Source organism: Marmota flaviventris, chromosome 2, assembly GCF_047511675.1.
Source record: "Marmota flaviventris isolate mMarFla1 chromosome 2, mMarFla1.hap1, whole genome shotgun sequence".
Lineage (NCBI taxonomy): Eukaryota > Metazoa > Chordata > Mammalia > Rodentia > Sciuridae > Marmota > Marmota flaviventris.
In genome coordinates this window covers 181392529-181415389 of record NC_092499.1, presented here as the reverse complement: position 1 = coordinate 181415389, position 22861 = coordinate 181392529, and the positions used below count along the sequence as shown (strand labels likewise).

Here is a 22861-nt window from a genome sequence, read left to right as displayed (position 1 = left end):
CACACAACACAGATTTAAATGCTTTTCTTCACTTGTGTCCCTAATCTTTCTCTCTTCTTCCAGACAGGCAGCCAAGAACAAGAGAGTTGCCACTATTAACTATTCTCTTCCAAGCAGCCACTCATGCTTCATTTTCCCTAACTCCTTCAGATAGACAGTCAAAAAGGGGAACCAATATGACCAAGGTGACACAAGATGGCCCCCCTGACACAGGAATCACTACAACAAAGAGAAAGGACATTCTCACCTTCTATACAAGTCTCCTTCCATCTTCCAAGAGTTAAGGAGAATGAAAATACCACATAAAAGCCTAGGCTACCACTCTCTATCAGTGCTGGCAAAAAGCCTTTACTTAAGGGTTTAATTAACAATTAACAACCAAAAAAAGGTAAAAGTACCAGTTTTTTAAACGGTCCCGGGCTTCCAACTGGGCTCCCACTTCAAAGCTGATTCCTCGTCTGTTAGGTGGATGCTTTGTCATTTTCAGTCATCAACAGGGCTGCCTTTATTCTCCTGAAAAAGCCAATTAAATATTTATGAAACTTAGGCAAAGTCTGCCCAGAGTGTAGCACCACTCACTACACATAAAAAAACAAACAGGCATTATTCAAAACACAAAGATCCATGAAACCCTGACAGTGCCCTTTATCATGCCTGCCCTCCTTTCAACACAGGTGTCCCTCCACTGATTCCTCCTCCTCCACCATGCCCATCACATGGTCTCTGGCACTGAGGAATTAGGAAACCTTCCCTCAGCACTGCTTATCAAGGTCTTGCCTAGAAGGAGCACCCCTCAGAATGTCACAAAATAATGTTATCATGATTAAAGTCAATCAATTGCTGGCACAGCCAACAAACATTTGCTCAGTGATTATTTAGGGAAATAGTCAAGACCAAGAAACATACACTTCCTGCCCTCAAGAATCCTTCAGTTTAATGGGGGAAAACAAAAATTGACAGTAAACTAAAATAATGGTAAGCTGTAATTGCCATGAAATTTAAGAGTTACAAAGGACATCAACCTCTCCTGACACTGAGACAAGAGCTGGGCATGGTGGCACATGTCTACAGCCCCCACTAATTGGGAGGCTGAGGCAGAAGAATCCAAGTTCCTGTCTCAAAGTAATGAAAAGAGCTGGGGATGTAGCTCAATCTCAAAGTGCCTGTGGGTTCAATTCCTAGTATCAAACACATACCAAAAAAAAAAAAACAACAAAAAACATATTGAAGTAGCTATTAAACAACCCATTCCAGCGGGCTGAATCTGGGAAATACAAACACAACTCAAATAGAAGTAGGAATGGTTAACAGTTTAATTAAGGATATTGAAACATAATAAACTGAAGCTATGTGAGCATCAGGGTTTCAAACATATATAGACCCTGAGAAAGGGAGAGTCAGAGGTTTGACTGACTTTCCTTAACACCATCCAGAAAATGATCAAAACTGGACATGTAAGTATAATCCAATCAGTAGGGTAGTCTTCATTTGAGTTTCCCTGAAATGCCACATCAAAACATCTACCTTTTATCTCTGACTTCAGGCATACCAAGTGATATTCTGATTAACAGCCTGCCCGCACAGATCATATAAAAAAGTGATGCCTAACAAGAAAGGCAGAGTGGAACGGAATGCTCAGTGAGCTGCAAGGCCCAGCCCCCATCAGAGGTAATGTAATTTAATGTAATGGGGGTCAAATGCCTGGCCTTGAATTCACAGCTCCACCCCATTTTAGCTGCATGAATTTGTATAAATTACTTAACCTCTATGAATTTGTTTCTTCTCTGTAAAATGGTGAAGGTGATCATAATACTACCCCTCTTCAAGCAGTGGGTGTGGGGATTAAGAGAGTCAATCCATTTAAAGAGCACAATGCTGATAAAGTAAGTAGCCATTTACAACTATTGTCATAAATGAGGATATTAGATTTAAAATAACTTGGCTGAAGCTCAGGGGCTAAGTGACAGGCCCTAGAATAAAAGTCCAGATATGCCTGATTTCTGAATTAATTCTGTTTACCACACAATCTCCCGTTGGGGACCTTCCTTTAAAATTCAGGCATAAGGGCCCAGTCGTCCTAGCCACTGAGGCTGAGGCAGCTGAGCAACTTAAGGAGACCCGGTCTCAAAAAGTAAAAAGGGCTGGGGAAATAGCTTAGTTATAAAGCACCCCTGAGTTCAATCTCTAGTACCAAAAAAAAAAAAAAAAAATTAAAAATAATAGGCATGAGGGGAAAAGGCAATAAATGAATGAAGATAAGCAAATTATTCCCAATGGGTTAAAAAAAAAAAGTTACTCTTGAGGTTGAATTGTCAAAAAGTTCTTCACTGTAATTCTGACCCATCTGTTTCAAGTTTCACTCTGGTATCAAACAAAACAAGATGAAACTAATCTGATTTTCTCATCCCATCATCAATCTTCCCTCCACCTCTGTATGGTGGTAGAATTTTCTGTTTTTTTTGTTTTTTTGTTTTTTTTTTTTTTTTTGGTGGGTGGGGAGATACCAGGGATTGAAGTCAGGGACAGGGTCTTGCTAAATTACTTAAAGCCTTGCTAAATTGCTGAGACTGGCTTTGAATTTGAGCTCCTCCTGCCTCAGTCTCCTAAATTGCCCAGGCATGCACCACCAGCAATTTCTTTTTAAATCCCACATTAGGGATGTAGCTCAGTGATAAATCATTTGCCTAGTAGCATGCATGAGGCCATGGGATTGATCCCCAGCAAAAAAAAGTAAAACTGGGTGCTGTAAACAGGACTGTAATCATAGCTATTGGGAATGCTGAGGATCTCAAATCTGAGGCCAGCCTGGGCAATTTAGAGATGCTATTTTTTTAAAAAAAGCCAAGCCCACACTTATGATCCCAGGAATTTAGGAGGCTAAGAAGGAGGATCTTAAAGTCAAACTAGCAATTTAGTGAGAAACACTGTTTCAAAATAAAAAATAAACTGGTGGTTCATGCCTGTAATCCCAATGGCTTGGGGCAAGAGGCAGAAGGATCCAGAGTTCAAAGCCAGCCTCAGTAATTTAGCGAGGAGCTTAATAAATCAGTGAGACCCAAACTGGGCTAGGGATGTAGCTCAGTAGTCGAGTGTCCCCCCGAATTCAATTTCCCAGTACCAAAAAATAAATAAATAAACAAACAAATAAAAAGAACTAGGGGTATAGCTCATTGGTAAAGCACCCCAGAGGTTTGAAAAAAAAATTAAAGATTAGAATTTAAAAAATTAAAAATTAGAATTTTTAAAAAATCTGGGATGGACAGGGTGGTCCACACCTGTAATCCCAGCACTTTTGGAGGCTGAGGCAGGAGGACTGCGGGATCCAACCCAGCATCAGCAATTTAGCAAGGCCCTAAACAACTAAGCAAAATAAAAAAAATAAAAAGGGCTGGGGGTGTGGCTCAGTGGTTAAGTGCTCCTGAGTTCAATCCCTGATATTTATAAAAATAAAGGGGAGAGGATGCTGGGGATGTAGCTCAATGGTAAAGAGCCCAACTTCAATTTGTAATACATAAAGAAAAAAAAATTTTTTTTTAATTTACAAAAATGGGGGGTTGGGGGACCAAGGATGCAACTCAGTGATAAATCACTTGCCTATAATGCCCAAGGCCCTGGGTTCAATCCCCGGTGCACCACAACAAAATAGAAGCTGAATTAAAAAAAAAAAAAAAAAAATGTCTAAGAAGTATATTTTTACCTTTTGCACTTAGTTGTAAATATAAATCATTTTAACTTATGCGTCCTTCAGGCCTTAGGTTTTCATTCCTAAAACCATGTTCAATATGGACACGAGGGAAATTTCATAAGAGAAAAAAGTCTGATGCAATCTGTATCCACACAGGATTCCACTTTAAAGACTTTGGCAGGACTTCAAATTACTCCTTTACGTTCAAATTTTCCTAAATGAAGAGCCCTAGGCTCCACAAGAGACAGAGAGCCTAGTTTATTTCATTAAATACATATTCAGTCAATGCCCCCAGCATCAATGGTAATGAAAGCATTAAATGTACGTTGCATAGCACAGTTCAAAAGGCATTTCACAAACTATAAACTAGGAGAAAATAAGACAAAAAGCTAACTTCCCTTTTTAACAAAGAATGCAAACAGAAGGAAGACAAAAAAGTCATTTCACTTAAAAATGGACAAAGTTAGAGAAGGCATGGTGGCGCACCCCAAAGTCTCTAATTCCAGCAGCTCAGGAGATTGAGGCAGAAGGATCACCAGTTTAAATCCAGCCTCGACACTAAGCAACTCAGTGAGACCCTGTCTTTTAAATACAAAATAGGGCTGGGGATGCGACTCAGTGGTAGAGTGCCCCTGACTTCAATACCCAGTACCCAACCCCCCCCCAAAAAAAAGGACAAAGTTTAATAACTGATTATTATGGGGAGGAGGGGAGATACAAAGGTCTGATAAACATGTGATGTTATACCCATATAACCCACCCTAAATTAAAGGAAATGCAAATCAAAACAACATTTTTTCCATTCTCAGATTGCCTAAGATGTAAAAGTATTGTTAACAGGGCTAAGGAGAAAAGAATATGCTTATATATACTTCCACCAAAAAGCATAAACTGGAAAAGCTTTTCTACAGGCAACTTGGCACTACCTACAAAAATGCCAATACTCTTTGACCCAACAACCTCACACTATTAACTTATCTTAGATATACTCCCTCAAAGTCGGCCACATTATTTGTAAAGATGACTAATAAAAAGAGCTTTGCAATGCTGCAGCCAAAATGTCCATCAAAAGGGGCCTCCTTAGGGCTGGGGCTGTAGCTCAGTGGTAAAGTGCTTGCCTCACATGTGTGAGGCACTGGGTTCGAGTCTCAGCACCACATACAAATAAATATATTGTGTGTCTATCTACAACTAATAAAAAAAAATTTTAAGTGGGCCTCATTAAAGGAATTGTGGTTCATCTACACAACAGAACACTGTACAGCTTATAAAGGGAATAGTGGCAATCTGTAAATGCTTAGATGAAGATATCTGCAATAACTGTTGTCCAGTAGAAGGACAAAGCTAAAAGGCATATACTTGTGACTAGCTATCCCATTAATATAAATAATCAAATATAGACATAAACAGAGACATTAATCTAGTCCAACATGTGCACAAAATTACTTCCTAGAAGAAACTGAGAAACTTTTTAAGTAGTTCTGTGAAGGCTGGGGTTGTAGCTCAGTGGTAGAGATTGCCTAACATGTATGGGGCCTTGGGTTCAATTCCCAGGACCACAAAAAAATAAATAAATAAATAAATAAATAGACAGGAACAAAACATGAAAATTTAACTTTGCATTTTTTACTTTTCCATATTGTTAAAAAATTTCTAACCTGGGGCTAGGGTTGTGGCTCAGCGGTAGAGCACTCGCCTAGCACGTTCGAGGCGCTGGGTTTGATCCTCAGCACCACTAACAATAAATAAAATAAAGATATTGTGTCCAACTACAACTAAAAAAATATTTTTTAAAAAAATTTCTAACCTTATGAATGTACTTTCATTTTATTGTATTTTACTTGTTAGCAGGGATTCTCAGTAGTTAAGTAGCATGTGTGAAGCCCCGGGTTTCATACAAGCTAAAAATTACTCTATCACTGAGCTACAACATAGTCCAGGTAGTAAGATTTTAATTTTGGATTACATGTTTATATTTCTTCACAATTTTAAAAAACGTTATTTAAATATGCAAATTTTTAATTTTTTTCTTCACTACTAGAGACTGAAGACAAGGGTGGTAACGCCACTGAGACACATCCCCAGCCCTTTTTTAAATTTTGAGACAGAAGCTAGATAATTGCCCAGGCAGAACTCAAATTTGCAATCCTTCTGCCTCAGCCTCCCAAACTGCTGGATTACAGAGATTCACCACCACATGCCACTTATATACCCAGATTTTTAAATGCAAATTTCATTTTAATACTATTTTACTGGAATTTCTCAATCACTAGATAAAATAATTAACATTCCAATGGTACAGAAATGAAAACTGAAGTTCAGAGAAGAAATTAAGATACTCAAAAGCTAACAGTTTTCAAGGTCCTCCAAGGCAAGAGAAATCCCTCTTATCAAAAACAGCAGGATTATGGGGGCTGGGGTTGTGGCTCAGCTGTAAAGCGCTTGCCTAGCAAGTGCAAGGCCCTGGGTTCAATCCTCAACACCACATAAATAAATAAATAAGTAAAATAAGGGTATTATGTCCAACTACAACCAAAAAATAAACATTAAAAATTAGGAAGGCACAATGACCCAGGCCTGTAATCCCAGCTACTGGGAGGCTAAGGTAGGAGTATTACCAGTTTGAGGACAGCCTGGACAACATAGTGAGAGCCATGTCAATAAAATGAAAAAATCCAGGCATGGTGGTGCACAACTATAATCCTGACAACACAGGAAGCTGAGGGAGAAAGATCCTAAATTCAAGGGCAGTCTCAGAAATTTAGTGAAGCCCTTAAGCAATTTACTGAAATCTTGTGTGAAAATAAAAAATAAAAAAGGGCTGGGGGGTGTAGCTCAGTGGTAAAGCGCTCTGGGTTCAATCCCCAGAACCAAAGAAAAAGGACTAAGGGGATAACTCAGTGGCAGAGCACTCAAGCGAAAGGCCTTGGATCCAATCCCCAGTATCAAAACAATTAATTTATTAATTTTTAAATAAAAGAAAAAAAATCGAGATTTTCCCCAGAAATAGACAAACCATTTCCTCTCTCCCCTAATACCATGCTTATAATCATGCTTTTAGATATAAACAGAATTGAAATGCAGGAAGACAAAGCAAGTAGGTGTTTTTTCAATGTGTCAGAATTATCATATCAATGTATAAGAAGCAGAAATATTTAATTTTTCATAAAGGACAAAAGCTAACATTGTCCCAGCTGTGGAGAAACTGGAACACTGCCAGGGATCTGACGACAGCCATCTTTTTAGACTTCAGCCTGGAAGCGACAAGAATGCTGTAAAACTGCTTATAATCTTGGACTCAATCGTTTCAATCTGAAGAACACAACCAGGATAAAAATAGATCATTTGTGAAAATGAAAAGAAATCCAGAGCTCTCTACATGCAATTCTAGAAAAAACTAGATATACTTCATATGTTTAAGAATAAGAAAATATTCAAATAATACTCAATACAGTAGGACTATACTATAAACTGGGCAGATGCCTAAAAATAAATAAAATAAAGAGTACTACTAACTGGAATGTGCCTGTAATTCCAGTCACTAGGAAGGCTGAGGAAAGGGATTAGTTTGAGCCCAGGAGTTAAAGGCCAGCCTGAACAATATAGTGAGACCTTGTTTGATGTCAAAAAAGGAAAAGCCAGGACTGGGGCTGTATCTCAGTGACAGAGCATTGCCTAGCATGTGTGAGGCACTGGGTTCGATCCTTAGCACCACATCAAAAAAAAATAAACAAGGGCTGGGGACATAGCTCAGTTGGTAGAGTGCTTGCTTCACATGCACAAGGCCCTGGGTTTAATCCCCAGCACCACAAAAATAAATAAATAAATAAACAAACTAGTAAAATAAAGGTAATCTGTCCATCTACAACTACAAGAAAAAAATTAAAAATAAAAAAAGGAAAAGCCAGGAACTGTGGCACACAACTGTAATCCCAGGAGGATAAAGGGCTGAGCCAACACAGTCAATGACTCAAATTCAGATTCTCAGCTACTACCGCAAGATTGTTTATGAGCTATCTTTTTAAACTATTTCTTTTCTTTATAATATTCCTATTAAAATGGCTAGTACAGCAGGTACAGTGGTGCATGCCTATAATGCCAGGGACTCAGGATGCTGAAGCAAGAGGTTCACAAACCACAAGTCTGAGGTCAACGTCAGCCACTTAGCAAGACCCTGTCTCAAAATACAAAATAAAAAGAGTTGGGGATACAGCTCAGTGATAGAATGCCCTTGGTTCAATCCCAAAAAATAGAGTGCCTGCTATGTGCCATGCGGAAGATAAGACACCTTATCCCCAATCTCTAGTAATGAACAAAATAAACACATAGCAGTGACAGGTTGGGTGTGGAACTGCACACTTATAATCTCACTTACCTGGGAGTATGAAACAGGAGGATCACAAGTTTGAGGCCTGCCTGGGCAACTGAGATCCTATCTCAAAATAAAAAATAAAAAGGACTGGGGGACTGGAGTTGTGTCTCAGTGGTAGAGTGCTTGTCTCACGTGTGTGAGGCTCTGGGTTCGATCCTGAGCACCACATAAAAATAAATAAAATAAAGGTATTTAAAAACATTTTTTTTGAAGACTGGGGATGTGACTCAATGGGTTCAATCTCAGTACCGTAAGAAAAGAAAAAGAGGGGCTGGGGTTGAGGCTCAGCGGTAGAGGGCTCACCTAACAAGTGTAGGGTGCTGGATTTGATCCTTAGCACCACATAGAATAAATAAATTAAATGGAGATATTGTGTTCGACTACAACTAAAAATTAAAAAAAGAAAAAGAAAAAATAATAAACAGATAAAATAAGGTAACTAACTGGTCAATGAAATAATACTATCGATGGAAAAAATGTAAAACCAATAGCACAGAAGACCCATTTATTCATTTGATACTGGGTACTAAACCCAGTGTGCTTTACCACTGAGCCACATCCCTAGTCCTTTTTTCTTTTTAATTTGTGACAGGGTCTTGCTAAATTGCTGAATATGTGGTCCTCCTGCCTCAGCCTCCTGAATCACTAGGATTACAGGTATGCACCACAGCACCAGTTGGAAGGACTACTTTAGATGAGGTCATTTAGAAAGGGCTCTCAGTGAAGCTAAGCAAAAATTTTAATATGGAGGAGACAACCAAGTAAAAATCTAGATGAAGAGAACTCTAGGCAAAAGGAACATACTAAAAGCAAAGACAGCTTTCCCTCAGGAAGAAACCCCCAAGGGGGCTCTGCCAAAAGTTATATCTTAGAGGAAAGCCAGGGGGTGCTTAAGATATGAGCACAAACAGGTTTGAGATTCAGATTCTGACCAATTCTGCCTCTACTCTTCCACTGAGTGATGAGAAAAATGACTGAGCCTTTGTTTATCCATCTATAAAGATGGGATTAACATCCCATACCAGCTGGGCAGTGACACACGCCTATAAACCCCGAGACTAGGGAGGCAGAGGCAGGAGGATCGAAAGTTCACAGCCAGCCAGCAATTTAGCAAGGCCCTAAGCAACTTAGTGAGATAAAACATAAAAAGGGTTGGGGATGTGGCTCAGTAGTTAAATGACTCCAGTGGTTAAATGACTCTGGGTTCAATCGAAAAAAAAAAAGATTGGCAGGCACAGTGGCACATGCCTACAATCTCAGCAGCTTAGGCAGGAAGATCAGGAGTTCAAAGCCAGCCTTAGCAAAAGCGAGGTGCTAAGCAACTCAATAAGACCCTGTCTCTAAATAAAATACAAACTAGGGCTGGGGATGTGGCTCAGTGGTTTAGTGCCCCTGAATTCAATCCCTGGTACCTACCCCCCCACAAAAAAAAAAATGTATACCTTTTTACCTCCTAAGGTTGTGAAGAGGAAGTGAATTAATGGATGTTGAGTACTTAAGCACAGAACACACTAAATAATTTGTTTCAGTGACAGCAGCAGTGGTAAACTAGCAAAAAGGACATCAGACACAAAGGATTACAGTCAATACTATTATGAAATAGTAACAAATAGCATCCAATAAAGTAACAAACAAAAATAGCAGATCTTTAGTCCTAGGGAAGTGACAAGTTGGTTCAAGTTGTCCCAGCTCACATCAAAAGATGTAAATTAGTCCATTTTATTTGAGAGAGTAGATGAGGGTAGACAGAGGGAAGAAATAGGCCTTAAAATTCCCTGACCCTTTTTTTCTATATATTTTTTTCATTTTTGTTTTTGTTTCCCCTGACCCTCTTCCCACACCTGAAATGCTTTCTCCAAGAGCCAAGCTATTCCCTCCACAATCAAAATTCAGACAGGGGCTAGGATTGTAGCTCAGTGGTGGAGCACTTGCCTAGCATGTGTGAGGCACTGAGTTCGATCCTCAGTATCACATAAAAATAAATAAAACAGGGGCTGGGGATGTGGCTCAAGCGGTAGCACACTCGCCTGGCATGCGTGCGGCCCGGGTTCGATCCTCAGCACCACATACAAAAACAAAGATGTTGTGTCTGCCGAAAACTAAAAAATAAATATTAAAATTCTCTCTTTCTCTTAAAAAAATAATTAATTAATTAATAAAACAAAGGTATTGTGTCCATCTACAACTAAGAAACATTTTTAATTTTTTTTTTTTAATTCAGACAGATAGCAAATTCAGGTTGAGTTTACTTCTAATAAGCTACAGACAATGAGATGGTTAAAATCAATGGATCTTTCCAGAAGCAGTAAAAGGAACATGGTGTCCAGGCTTGGCTCTAGAATATTTCTGCTATATGACCTTTGGTACATTACTCAATCTCACTGAGTACTTTCAAGTTCCTTCTCGTTTTTTCAGTTTAAAGCCCAACACTGGTCATGTGCCAAGCTAGAAACACCAGCACTGCCCTTACCTCCTTCTCCCTCCCTCACCTCTTACTCTCAGTCACCATTTTGTAGTACTCAAGTCTAGGTTTCTTCTCCCATTACCTAGTTGTGGCCAAGTTGGGGCCTCACTGGTTCTAAGTCCAATTACTAGGGCAGCTCTCAACTGAGCTCCAAACTTCCAGCCACACCTTCTCCAGACCCTAAACCAATACTATCTTTAAGAGCCAACATCTTCTGAGTGCCTATTTTATGAAAGATACTAAGTGCCTTGTTGTAAACATCTCATTTATTGTCTCATATTATGTAATGAAGACTGTTATTACCATTTTGTAGATGGGAAAACTGAGGTTTAGAAAGTAAGTTGCCCAAATAGCAAAGTTAGCCATCAGTAAGACAAGGAATTTAACCCAGATTTTCTAACTCCAGTTAACTACACTTATATTGGGGCTAATCTTCTACACAACTATAACAGGGATATTTCCTTTTTTTTCCAATGGTGATGGAAATTGAACTCATGGGTATTCTTCCACTGACCTACAGTCTCAGTCCTTTTATTTTCTATTTTGAGACAAATTCTCACTAAATTGCTGAGGTTGGCCTCAAACTTGTAATCCTCCTGTTTCAGCTTCCCAAGTAGCTGGAATTATAGGCATGCAACACAATGCTCAGCTTGACACAGGAATATTTTTTTTTTTCCTGGGGAGTGGGGGGTGCTAGGGATCAAATCCAGGGCCTCATGCATGCTAGGCAAGCACTCTACCCTAACCTTAACCCTAACCCTTATCTCACTACAGGGATATTTCTAAAATGTAAATCTGGTCACAGAGAACACTGTAGTGTTTTATTGTGGTGGTTTGCTTGTTGGGAAATTGATGATAAAACTCAGGGTGGCACTTTACCACTGAGCTACATACCCAGTTGTTTTTATTTATTTTATTTTTTTTAATTATTTTGAGACAGGGTCTCACTAAGTTGCTTTAGGGTCTTGTTAAATTGCTGAGGCTTGGCCTCGAATTTGTGATCCTCCTGCCTCAGCTTCCCGAGTTGCTGCTATTACAGGCATGTTCTGACAACACTCTTAAAACTTTAAGATACTCAATGCAGCATTAAGGCCATCAGTAAGTTAGCTGTTACAACCAAACCAAACGGATTTAAAAAGATGGGAGATTAAAAAGAGGTAAGCAGGCAAGCTTAGCAGAGGGACAGTGGCACATACAGGTTATGAGCCAGAACTCTGAAGTGAAAATGTCCAGATTGGGATCCCAACTCCGCCATTTTCCAGTTAACTTTGCACAAGTCATTTTCTCTCAGCTTCAGAATCCTCATCTGTTAAACGGGAACAGTACAGGGACCCATTAACATATCTTCAGACAAAGTTGTAAAGTTTAAAAGTTATTTATCCCAGAGCATACAATATGCTCTCAAGCTTATTATTGTTCTTTCAGCACCCACTCCTGCCACACCCAGACACCCTGAAGTTCCAACCCCCAGGACCTAACATAAATCAGCTCCTTTCTCTGCCTAGTGCTTCAGGACTGGGCACAGCCATCAGTGCCTCCCTGCGTGGTTACTGAGTCAGCTACCCACTCCTATATTCTCCCATGGCAGTATGACCTGGCTGCTGGGTGACGGCATTCATTACTCCATACTAAAATGGCCTGAGTGATCTGAGCTGTCCTACAGGATGACCTCTTTAAGGGCTCTCCAGATCTAACAAGTAGTGTCCTTACATGGTGGTCAGCTGCTTGTTAGATTAGATAATGTAAGCTTTCTCACTAGCAAAATGGGAATAAAAAACAAGAAAGAGGTCAGTAACATCCTTTGTAGGGATTAAAGGAGCTAAGCATGTGGAAGCTTTTTGAAAAGTGCTGCCCATGGATAAATGTAGGAACTGTTATTACTCCTAGGGGGCATAGGGAGGAAGGCAAAGCACAGAGAATTTGGAATCTGAAGATTGACCACAATTCCATCCCAATGTCCTGACAAAAAGCTGTATGTTTTCTCAGTCACTGGACGCTTCAGTCTATATCTACAGTCTATTGAATACAGTCCGAAGCTCTGGAGTTTGTGGGGGTTCCTTCTGTGGGAAGTCTTAAACACACCTGTTCATATAGGATTTCTTAATGGATAGAGTCATTGCTAGATGGGATCTCCAAACACATTTTGCTGAATTTATAGCCCCTTTACTGCTTATGAGGTTCTAAAAACATATAAGTTATTTAAAAGACAACTAATTAATTTCCTTATTCTTTAAAGACTATCTTTTACTCCTGGCCATTATCATTACCAGAAAATGGTTAGCACTTAGTCTTTACCATGTGCAAAATTCTTGACAAATACTTCATTGCCCCAACAATCAGAAAAGAGGGCAATAGTATGTCCTAACCCAGAAGGGAAGAAAAGAAGACTTAGAACAGATAAATTGCCCATGGTCACCTTCCTAGGTAGACGATCTGGGATTTGAGAAGCAAGACTTTCTCCAAAACCCACACTCACATGTCTTTTAAAAATGAGGCCTTTGCCAGATGCAATAGCACACGCCTATAATCCCAGCAACTCAGGAGGCTAAGGCAGGAGGATGACATGTTTGAGGCCAGCCTCAACAATTTACCAAGGCCCTGAGCAACTTAGTAAAAAACTGTCTTAAAATAAAAAATAAAAAGGACAGAGAAGCCAGGCGCGGTGGCACATGCCTGTAATCCCAGCAGCTCGGGAGGATGAGACAGGAGGATCATGAGTACAAAGCTAGTCTCAGCAAAGCTAGTACCAGGAATAGGGGGAGGAGATCAATGCCTTCAACACTACATATAATAGCTCACACCTGTTGTCCTAGTTACTTGAGAGGCTGAGGCAGGAGTATCATAGGAGTCCAGGAATTCCAAGTTAACCTAGACAATACAGTGATGAAACCCCATCTCAAATTTGATGGTGAGGGGTGGGGGGACTTTAGGACATTTGACCACTAATGATATTAAGGAAATAGTGTTAAGTTTTTGTGTGTGAAAATGAAATAAATTAAATCTACAGATACTACTAATAAGAGTTATGAATGGGGCCTGGACAGTAGTAGAGTTCATGCTAAGCATGTGCGAAAGCCCTGGGTTCAACTCCAGCACCAAAACAAAGTCAAAATTTTTGTAGTAGATAGGGGTATAGTTCAGTGGTAGAATCCTTGCTTAGCAAATATGAAGCCCTGAATGTGATCCCCAGAACACCAAGGAAAATTTTTTAAAAAGAAATACAGACTAAAGACCCCTGAGAAGATTTTACAAACATTTTATAAAAGGAATAAAGCAGAAGTGATAACAGTTAATACACACTTAACTTATAGATCGCCAAGCATAGATAACCCTCAAACCAGGTTTTCTTGTTCCTATTTTTTCAGATTAGGTACTGGAGAAAAAGGGTAACATTTACTGATTGATGAGGCAGTTATAAAAATACTTAAGTAAAGAAACAGGTCCAGGTAAGTGATTTGTTGTGATAGAAAAGTCAACTTCCAATGTCCATACTATAATGAGTCCCCAGAGGTTTAAGTCACATGCCTTAGACACATGTGGTCCCAGGAGAATGGCAGATGTTAGAACTCAAACTCAGAAATAACTGCCTTCAAATACTGGGTCCTTATCACCATGAACCATGAAGCCTGAACCTGAAAGGCAGCCTCATCTACTACCTTGCCGTTCTGGATGCAGATGTCTATTTCTCACATAGGTCAGGCATAACCAATTTCCTACTCATCAAAGCACTCTGGACAGCATTTATCACTCCGTGGGACCAAGAGACAGCCCAATGTGTTTGTGCCCATGAGCCTTAAGAAAGGAAGAAATTAGTTAAAATCGTAACAGCAGAAAGTAAAATGGTGAGTGCCAGAAGCTGAGAGAAGGGGGAAATAAAGGAGTTATTATTTAATGGGTATAGAATTTCAACTTGGGGCTGGGGATATGGTTCAAGCGGTAGCGCGCTCGCCTGGCATACGTGCAGCCCGGGTTCGATCCTCAGCACCACATACAAACAAAGATGTTGTGTCCGCCAAGAACTAAAAAAATAAATATTAAAAATAAATTCTCTCTCTCTCTCTCCCTCCCTCCCTCCCTCCCTCTCCTCTCTCTTAAAAAAAAAAAAAAAAAAAAGAATTTCAACTTGACAAGATGAAGAATTATGGAGATGGATGTTAACAATCATAACACTATGAGCGTACTTAATACCATTGAGCTGTATATTTTAAAATGGCTATGAGCAGGCACAGCAGGGTATATCTGTAGTCCTGGCTATTCGAAAGGTTGAGGAAGGAGGATCCCAAGTTCAAGGCCAGCCTCAGCAACTGAGCAAGTTCCTACCTCATCATTAAAAATAAAACGGGGGTGGGGGGTGGGTAGTTCAGTGGCAGAGTGCTTGCCTAGCATGTATGAGACACTGGGTTCAAGTCTCAGCACCACATATCAATAAATAAAATAAAGGTCCATTGACAACTTTAAAAAAAAAAAAAAAACAGGCTGAGAATATAGCTCAGTGGTAGAGCACCACAATGTTCAATTTCCAGTATCAAAAAAAGAAAAAGCACTGGAGATATATCTCAGAGGTAGAGTGCTTGCTCAGCATGCACGAGATCCTTGTTTCAATGCCCAACATCAAAAGAAAGAAAGAAAGACCCCAAAAGGTTAAGACGGTAAATTGTGTGTGTGTGTTTTATCACAATTAAAAAAAAAAAAATTAAAGGCTGAGGTAAAGCTCAGAGGCAAAGGGTTTGCCTCACAAGGCAAAGCCATATGGGTTCAATCCCCAGAACCACAAGGAAACACACACACACACACACACATAAGGCAGCCTGGGTTGAGAGGATTGGACTTCTGCAATCAAGGAATTTCTTTTTCTTTTGGTACTGGGGATTGAACCCAGGGGCACTTTATCACTGAACTAGCTCCCTGGCCCTTTGTTTTTTTTTTTAGTTTACAACAGAGTCTTGTTAAGTTTCTAAGGGGCTCATAAATTATTGAGACTGGCCTCAAACTTGAAATGCTCCTGCCTCAGCCTCCTGAGTCACTGGGATTATAGGCATGCTACAATTAAGGGATATTTGCATGGTTGAGATTCTAAGTGCTAGTTTGATTCTGTAATTTTTTTTTTTTTTTTTTTTTTTTAGAGAGAGAGAGAGAGAGAGAATTTTTTTAATATTTATTTTTTTTTAGTTTTCAGAGGGCACAACATCATTGTTTGTATGTGGTGCTGAGGATCGAACCCGGGGCCGCACGCATGCCAGGCGAGCGCCCTACCGCTTGAGCCACATCCCCAGCCCTTGATTCTGTAATTAAAGTGACTTATTCAAATGTCTAAAAGGAGTATGGCAACTGCAGAGAAGAGGATATGAGTGCACCTGGATTAGAGGTGAAGATACTGGGCTCTGCATATCAGCTAAAAGACCCTGGACAAGTTACTTAGTCATGTTTCCTCCTGTTAGGAGGATAATAGATCAGTTTTAAGTATTCAATGAAATCCATACGAATGCTCCAAAAATGCTAGCTACAGTTATCATTATTGTAAAATGCCCACATTTCCTGGTCAAGTTTCCACAACCTAGAAATCTCAACACCTATGCACCAGTAGAAGCAAGGAAGGCATTTCAATTCATGTAGTCATGGACCTTTTCCATGTGAAAAAGAGCCTTTTGAATATCAGATCCCCAGTAGGAAAGAGTCTAAATACTGTACACTAACCTAAAATGCTTGGGAGTCAGCCTTTAAACCCCTAGGACTATTTTCCTGATAAGGGTTTCATTTCCTGATAATGGGTTTCATTCCAGGATGGAATCATTTTAAATCCTTCCTCAGGTCCTCCTTCTTCAGAGTTCACTGATTCAAATTCCACCTCCCTTTTATACAACCACCATTTATACTTAGTGACTCATATCAGGCCCCTAAAATTTTATGGGATTTCTGTTAGCTTATTAGTTCCATTATTTGGCCAAAGAAAGCAAAGTACAGCTGAAGACCTAGGCCAGGATCTAGCAAAGTTGTCAAAGTATTATTACAAATTAAACTTTCAATATTGACTAGTTATCTGTTAGTTAAAAACCTACAGACTAGTTCCTAAGAAAGATAGGAGAGCCCCCCTTTCTCCAAGTTTATGATCTAATCAAGGACAGTGGCAAAGCACACACTTTGGTTGAAAAATGCTTATCAAGAAAATTGTAGCCAGAAGCAGTGGTGCATGCCTGTAATCCCAGCAACTCAGGAGGCTGAGGCAAGAGGATCACAAGTTCAAAGCAAGCCTCAACAACTTAGAGAGGCCCTAAGTAATTTAGCAAAACCCTATCTCAAAATTTAACAAGATAGGGTTTTGGCTATTGGGTTGTGGCTCAGTGGTAGAGCACTCACTTAGCACATGCGAGGCCCTGGGTTCGATCCTCAGCACCACATAAAAATAAATAAAATACAGATATTTTAAAAAAAGATTAACAAAATAATGAGCTGGGGTTGTGGTTCAGTGGCAGAGTGCTTGCCTAGCATGTGTGAAGTACTGGGTTCAATTCTCAGCACCACATATAAATAAATAAAATAAAGGTCCAATAACAACTAAAAACATAAAAACCTTTAAAAAAAATTTTTTTTAATAGGAAAGGGTTAAGGATGTGGCTCAGTGTTGTTGAATGCCCCTGGGTCAAATCCCCAGTACCAAAATAAAATAAAGGACTAGAGATGTAGCTCAATGGTTAAATACCTCTGGGTTCAATCCCTGCTACCCCAAAAAATAATAATTAATTAAAATAAAATATACATTAAGTAGAAAACTTACAAGTAAACATGGCATCATGTAATATTCAGCCTTATTGATGCAGAAGTAAATAACACTGAATGGAGAACTCAAGGCAGATTTCTTTGAGAATGTTAGGCAGTTTTGAATGAAATACAGTACAAAATTGGCAAAAGACAATGAGTCAAAAGAATGCTGAAGTTGGGTGTGATGACAAGCTCACTGTCTGAGCTAGAAAAGACACAGTGGTAGAAGTGACTTGGACAAGGGACTGACTGGCAGATTGCCCCACATACATGTGAAGGAAATCAGATTTGCTCAAGGAGCTCCCAGACAAGTGGGTTTCTAAGCAAAGTACTGACAAAGACTCAAAACAGGGTAGACTTTAGAGATAATCAGTCCCTCTTTTTTTTTTTTTTTCCAAATGGGAAAACAAGGTCTAGTAGCATTAAGTAGCCTCACAATGAGTGGAAGAGTTGGGCCTAAGGCCAAATCCAGATCAAATCTGTTAGTGAAGATGATTTGACATTCACTTGAGGAATGGAGGGATTGAGGGAAGACCTGGAACACAAAAGTCTGTCATTCAGGTTTGTCCTGATTAGGCCTGGAATAGGATCACATTGGAAAAAGGCCAGGCAGGTAACAGTCAAGATGATCTAAGAAATTCAGAATGGAAAATCCCATGAAGACTTAGAATAGATGTAGACAAGTGGGTACAGAAGGAGCCATGATCCCCATCAAAAATGTTATCATCTCACCAGCACTGCCTCAAGGAGCACCCACTTAGAGACAAGCCAGCAGTCTCCATCCAAATCCAGGCACCTAGGTAGGCACAGTGAAACATGCCTGTAATCCCAGTGGCTAAAAGACTGAAGCAGGAGGATCTGAAGTTACTGAAGCCAGCCTCAGTAACTTACCAAGGCTCTAAGCAACCCTGTTTCTAATAAAATACAAAAAAGGGATAGTGGCTCAGTGGTAGAGCACTTACCTGACATGTGTGAGGCCTTGGGTTGGATCCTCAGCACACATGTACATAAATAAATAAATAGATAGATACATACATAGATAGATAGATAAATGGGCCACTGACAGCTAAAAGCTAAATATAAAAAAACTTTAAAAAGGTCTGGGGATGTGGCTCAATGGTTATGCAGGCGCCTACCTTTATCCTGATCTTTCCCAGGCCCATTTCTAGAAGCCAGAAAACTAGAAAGGACTCCTTGAAAATTCCAACACCTGTGACTGTGGATATACACTACCTCAGATTACCTACTGGTGGTAAGATGACAGATGAATAACCAGAGAGCCAAGCTGGCCATGTAGTATTTACTATGTCAATATGAGGGCTTCAGACATAGTTCAATGATGAAACATATGCACAAGGCCCTGGGTACTCTCAACAGCACTGCCCCCACCCCCCCCCCCAAAAAAAAACTGCATTCACATTTTACCAAGAAATATTTATGCATTTTAACAAGATAATATCTATAGAAACCAAGAGGTTTTAGCCATGGTGCTTGCCAGATGCAGTGATATGCACCTGTATCTACTCATGAAGCTGAGGTAGGAGGATCACAGGAATTCAAGACCAGGTTGGGCATCACAGATGCCATCTCAAAAAAGGAAAGAAAAAAAAAAAAATGTAGTTGAGTATAATTAATAGGCCTCAGAAAGGAAGAACAGCCTTTTTCAAACTTTAAGGGATGTGTATCTGGAGAAAGGAAAAAAGAAAACAATACCCCAGCACACAATTAATCACCATCTATTTTCTATTTTCACCAAGAAACCTTTAACTTTGTGTTTAAAATATTACTATTCAAGTGTAATTCAGTAACACCTGTAAATTAGAAATGCAGATACTCAGATCCCATCCTAGACCTACCAAATCAGAATCAGCATTTTAACAAGACCCCCAAGTGATTTGTATGCACATGCCAGTTTGACAAACACTGGTATAGAATACTTTAAGGGTGCACTGTGGAGCAGTACACAAATAAAGTATCAAAAGCCAAATAAAGAGACAAAGTACCTGTTCACTTTAGGTATATCATATTTTATTACATACTGCTCAGACAGACCTCCAATTTTTTAAAATAAATTTAGTACTTAGATAATGAACACATGATCTAAGTGTGGGATCTAGTTCACTTCCTGAAATAACAACTTAGTTCTAGAGCCTTCATGCACAAAAAAAAAAAAAAAAAAAATATATATATATATATATATATATATATATATATATATATATATATATATATATATATATATATATAAAACAGCTTAGTTATTCAGAAAATAAAAGAATGGTTAATTTTATTCAAGTTCCAAAACTGAGTTCAGAGCACTTCCCCACAAGGCACATTAATTCCTACAGGCTCCTGGGAGTACCATTAAATCCCCCAGCATCCCTAGGAAGCAGGTGCTTGGCAAATATCCAGTTTCCAAATGAGATTCAGAAGGACTTGGTCCTGAAAATGCAGTATTCCTGCTTTGTCCTACTGGTGTCTTCTCAGCCCCAAGCTCTCCCCCACTGAGGCCTCGTGCAGCTGCACACCCAAGTACTTCCCAAAAGGGAGAAAGGTCAGAGGTGTCATTATCCCCCAAGCACTTGAGATTCCAGCTGTGGAGAAATTAATCTGTTGGAGGTTCAGGCTGAGAACCCTGAGAAAGATCTGGAAAGGGAGAGAAACATACAAAAGAAAGAATCTACTGAGAGGCTCTTAAGAGATAAGATGTTCCAAATATCTGTGTAGATTTTTAAAGTGGAGGGTTGGGGGCAAAGATTAGCAGATTTGTAAGATGATGGGAGAGGTTAAATATCCACCCCCAACCTGCACCCCAGGGACAAAAAAGGATTCAAGGGATTTCCTTCAAATGACCTTTTTTGCATTACTGGGGACGAACAAGAGCTCTACCACTGAGCTACACCCTTGCCCAAATAACCTCTTTTCTTGAAAAAAGGAAGTAACAAAGCCACTGTATGGGGAAGAAATTTTGAAGTTAGAAGCAATACAGTATTTAAAAAAAAAATCTCTTGAAGGCTTTTTTTCCAGTGTAGGGAGATAAAACAAAACCCACCCAAGTAGAATCTAAGAGGAGGCAAACCACCAGGAGAACTAAAAGTCCTGTGAATAACCAAAGAAATGCAAAGGGTTTCCTTTCCAATTTGAATCCTGTGCCAGAAGGCCAGACAGGCCTCCACCTCCAACACAGGAAGAATAAAGGGGGGAATCTCTATAGCCACTCAATAAACAGAACAGTGTTCAAAGGGAGTCAGAAACCAGAAAAACGCCTGGGCATAGGGCAAACAGAGAGAAGAGTTCCTGTTTGCAGAAAGATAAAAGATAAACCGGGCACATGCCTTTAATTCCAGTGACTCAGGAGGCTGAGGCAGGAGGATGGCAAGTTCAAGGCCAGCCTGGGCAACTTAGTGAGATCTGTCTCAAAACAAAAAATAAAATTGGCCAGAGATGTAGTTCAGTGGTAGAGACTGTTTAGCATGCTGGAGCTCTGGGTTCAATCCCCAGTATTGTTTAAAATAAATAAAAGACATATGATGGACATATGAAAGGCAATTTTCAGGCACTACTTTAGGAGATGGACTCTGGGGTACAGGGGAACCTGGAGGGTAGGGTTCAGTTGGTGTGACCATAGGAAATGTGCTCATGAAAAAAAAAAAATGGAAGCAGAAAGATAGTGCTGTGCTGAACAAAGGCATGCACTCACCAGAGGAAGAGGAAATGGGTGCACTGACCAGACTGGGAGAGCACCTAAAGGGGAATATGGTTCCAAAGAAGGAAGGAAACTGAGAAATGAAAATATCGTGGATGGCAAAAGAACTAAAAAAGGTATTAAAGGGGGGGAAGGGAGCCATGATGCTCGCCTATAACCCCAAGCACTCCTGAGGCTGATGTAGGAGAAGCACAAGTTTGAGGCCAATCCGGGAAACTCGGTGAAATCCTGTATCAAAATTACAGATAAAAAGAGCTGGGATTTAACTCCAGTGAAAGCTCCTGGGTTCCACCCCTAATATAGGGAAAAAAAAAAAAAAGTGGGGGAGGCAGGTAGGTATGCATGTATGCTCAAGAACCACAGATCACTCACCCCCAGAGTGGTGTGTTCATACATTTAGGGGATTCAGGAAGCAAACACAACTTCAGATAAGAAAATAAGTCTCCACCAGGTAGTTGGGGAACTCATAAAAAGGTGCAACCCAAGGACATAAGTGAAAGTGAATTCCCTTATTTGAGAAACTGGAAATATGTACCAATAAACATCAGGTTTTAGAGGGTTGAGAAAAGGACGCCCCCCCCCCCCCATTGAAGAAATTCTGGAAACAGGCCAGCCAGCAGGTGGCACAAACCTGTAAGTAATCCCAGAGGCTCTCTTGGCTGAAGCAGGAGGATTGCAAGTTTGAGAACAGGCTCAACAATTAAGCAAGGCCCTTAGCAATTTAACCAGACCCCTTTTCAAAATAAAAAATAAAACTGGCTGGGAATGTGGCTCTTGTGGTAAAGTGCCATTGGGTTCAATTCTCAGTACAAAAAAAAAAAAAGAAATGAAATTCTGGAAACATATTGTCAGATTGGGTTCCTGGGAAGGTGATTTTTTCCTTGGAGGAGTTGTGGGACACAAAAAAGTCTTCCCAGCAGGCCCAATGGCCCAAATCTGTAATCCCAGTGACTTCAAAGGCTGAGGCAGGAGGACAGCAAATTTGAGGCCAGCCTCAGAAATTTAGCAAGACCCTGTCTCAAAAAATAAAAAGATCAGTGGTAAAGCACCCCGGGTTCAATCCCCAGTATCAAAATAAAAAAGAAAGTATCCCAAAACTTTGGTTTCAGGACCTCAGATTTGAAGAACCTGTTAAAGGGATAAACCCCCAAATTGAAAAGGGTGTACTCAGATTGAAGGCTTGAAAAAGGGAGGGCTCCCAGTTTGGGGGGCAAGGAGTACGCCCTCTGTATGGGGGGATTTAAAAACAGATAAAATCCCAGGGCTGGAGTTTAATAAAAGGGGTGGGCCGCCCAGATTTTCAAAACTATAAAGGAGACACTCCCATGATAGGGGTCTTGAAAAAAGGGGTGTGCTCCCAAAATGGGATTAAAGAGGTAATAAAAGAAAGCGTATTGCTAAAGCACAAGGCAACAGCAGGGGCTGGTGATGGGGCTCTCAGGGATCACCCAGCTCAGGTTCGGCCCTAGCTCTCACCCCCTCACCACACATACACACCCCCAATACGGCCCGCTCAGTGCCCGGGGCCAGCACCCCACAGCCCAGCCCCCTCGGGCAGCGCTCATTGGCCGAGGTCCCCATCACTCCCGCGGGCAACTCCGGGGATTGGGCGCCGCTCGCACGCCCGCCACGCTCTCATCAGCGGTCCCTAGGCCTCCCTCCGGGCTGGGGGAACGGGGCCGGGCGGGGAGTGGGGCCAGGCAGGGGACCGGAGCAGCGGTGGCGTCTTTCACCGTTCCCGCGCGCGCGGCGCGGGCCCGACCCGACCCAGCCTCGGCCAGCCGGCTTTCTCTTGCCGCGCCTCGCCGCGAGCTCACCTCACGGCTCTGCTCCTGCTGCGCCGCTCCAGGACCAACCGACAGAAGGACTCTGCGTGCT

The 22861-nt window shown here is 40.6% G+C and overlaps 1 protein-coding gene across 2 annotated transcripts in view; it reads right to left on the bottom strand.

The window, feature by feature from the left end:
- Nucleotides 1–22861, bottom strand: part of Phf20 (PHD finger protein 20) — a 126082-nt gene extending 103221 nt beyond the window's left edge. For both annotated transcript variants that reach the window (XM_027945356.2, XM_071608894.1), the window contains exons 1-2: nucleotides 22801–22861; nucleotides 399–513 (exon numbers count right to left, since the gene is read on the bottom strand). In XM_027945356.2, coding sequence (XP_027801157.2) covers nucleotides 399–481 — 83 coding nt within the window. In that variant the 5' untranslated portion in view covers nucleotides 482–513; nucleotides 22801–22861. The remainder of the gene's footprint in view (nucleotides 1–398; nucleotides 514–22800) is intronic.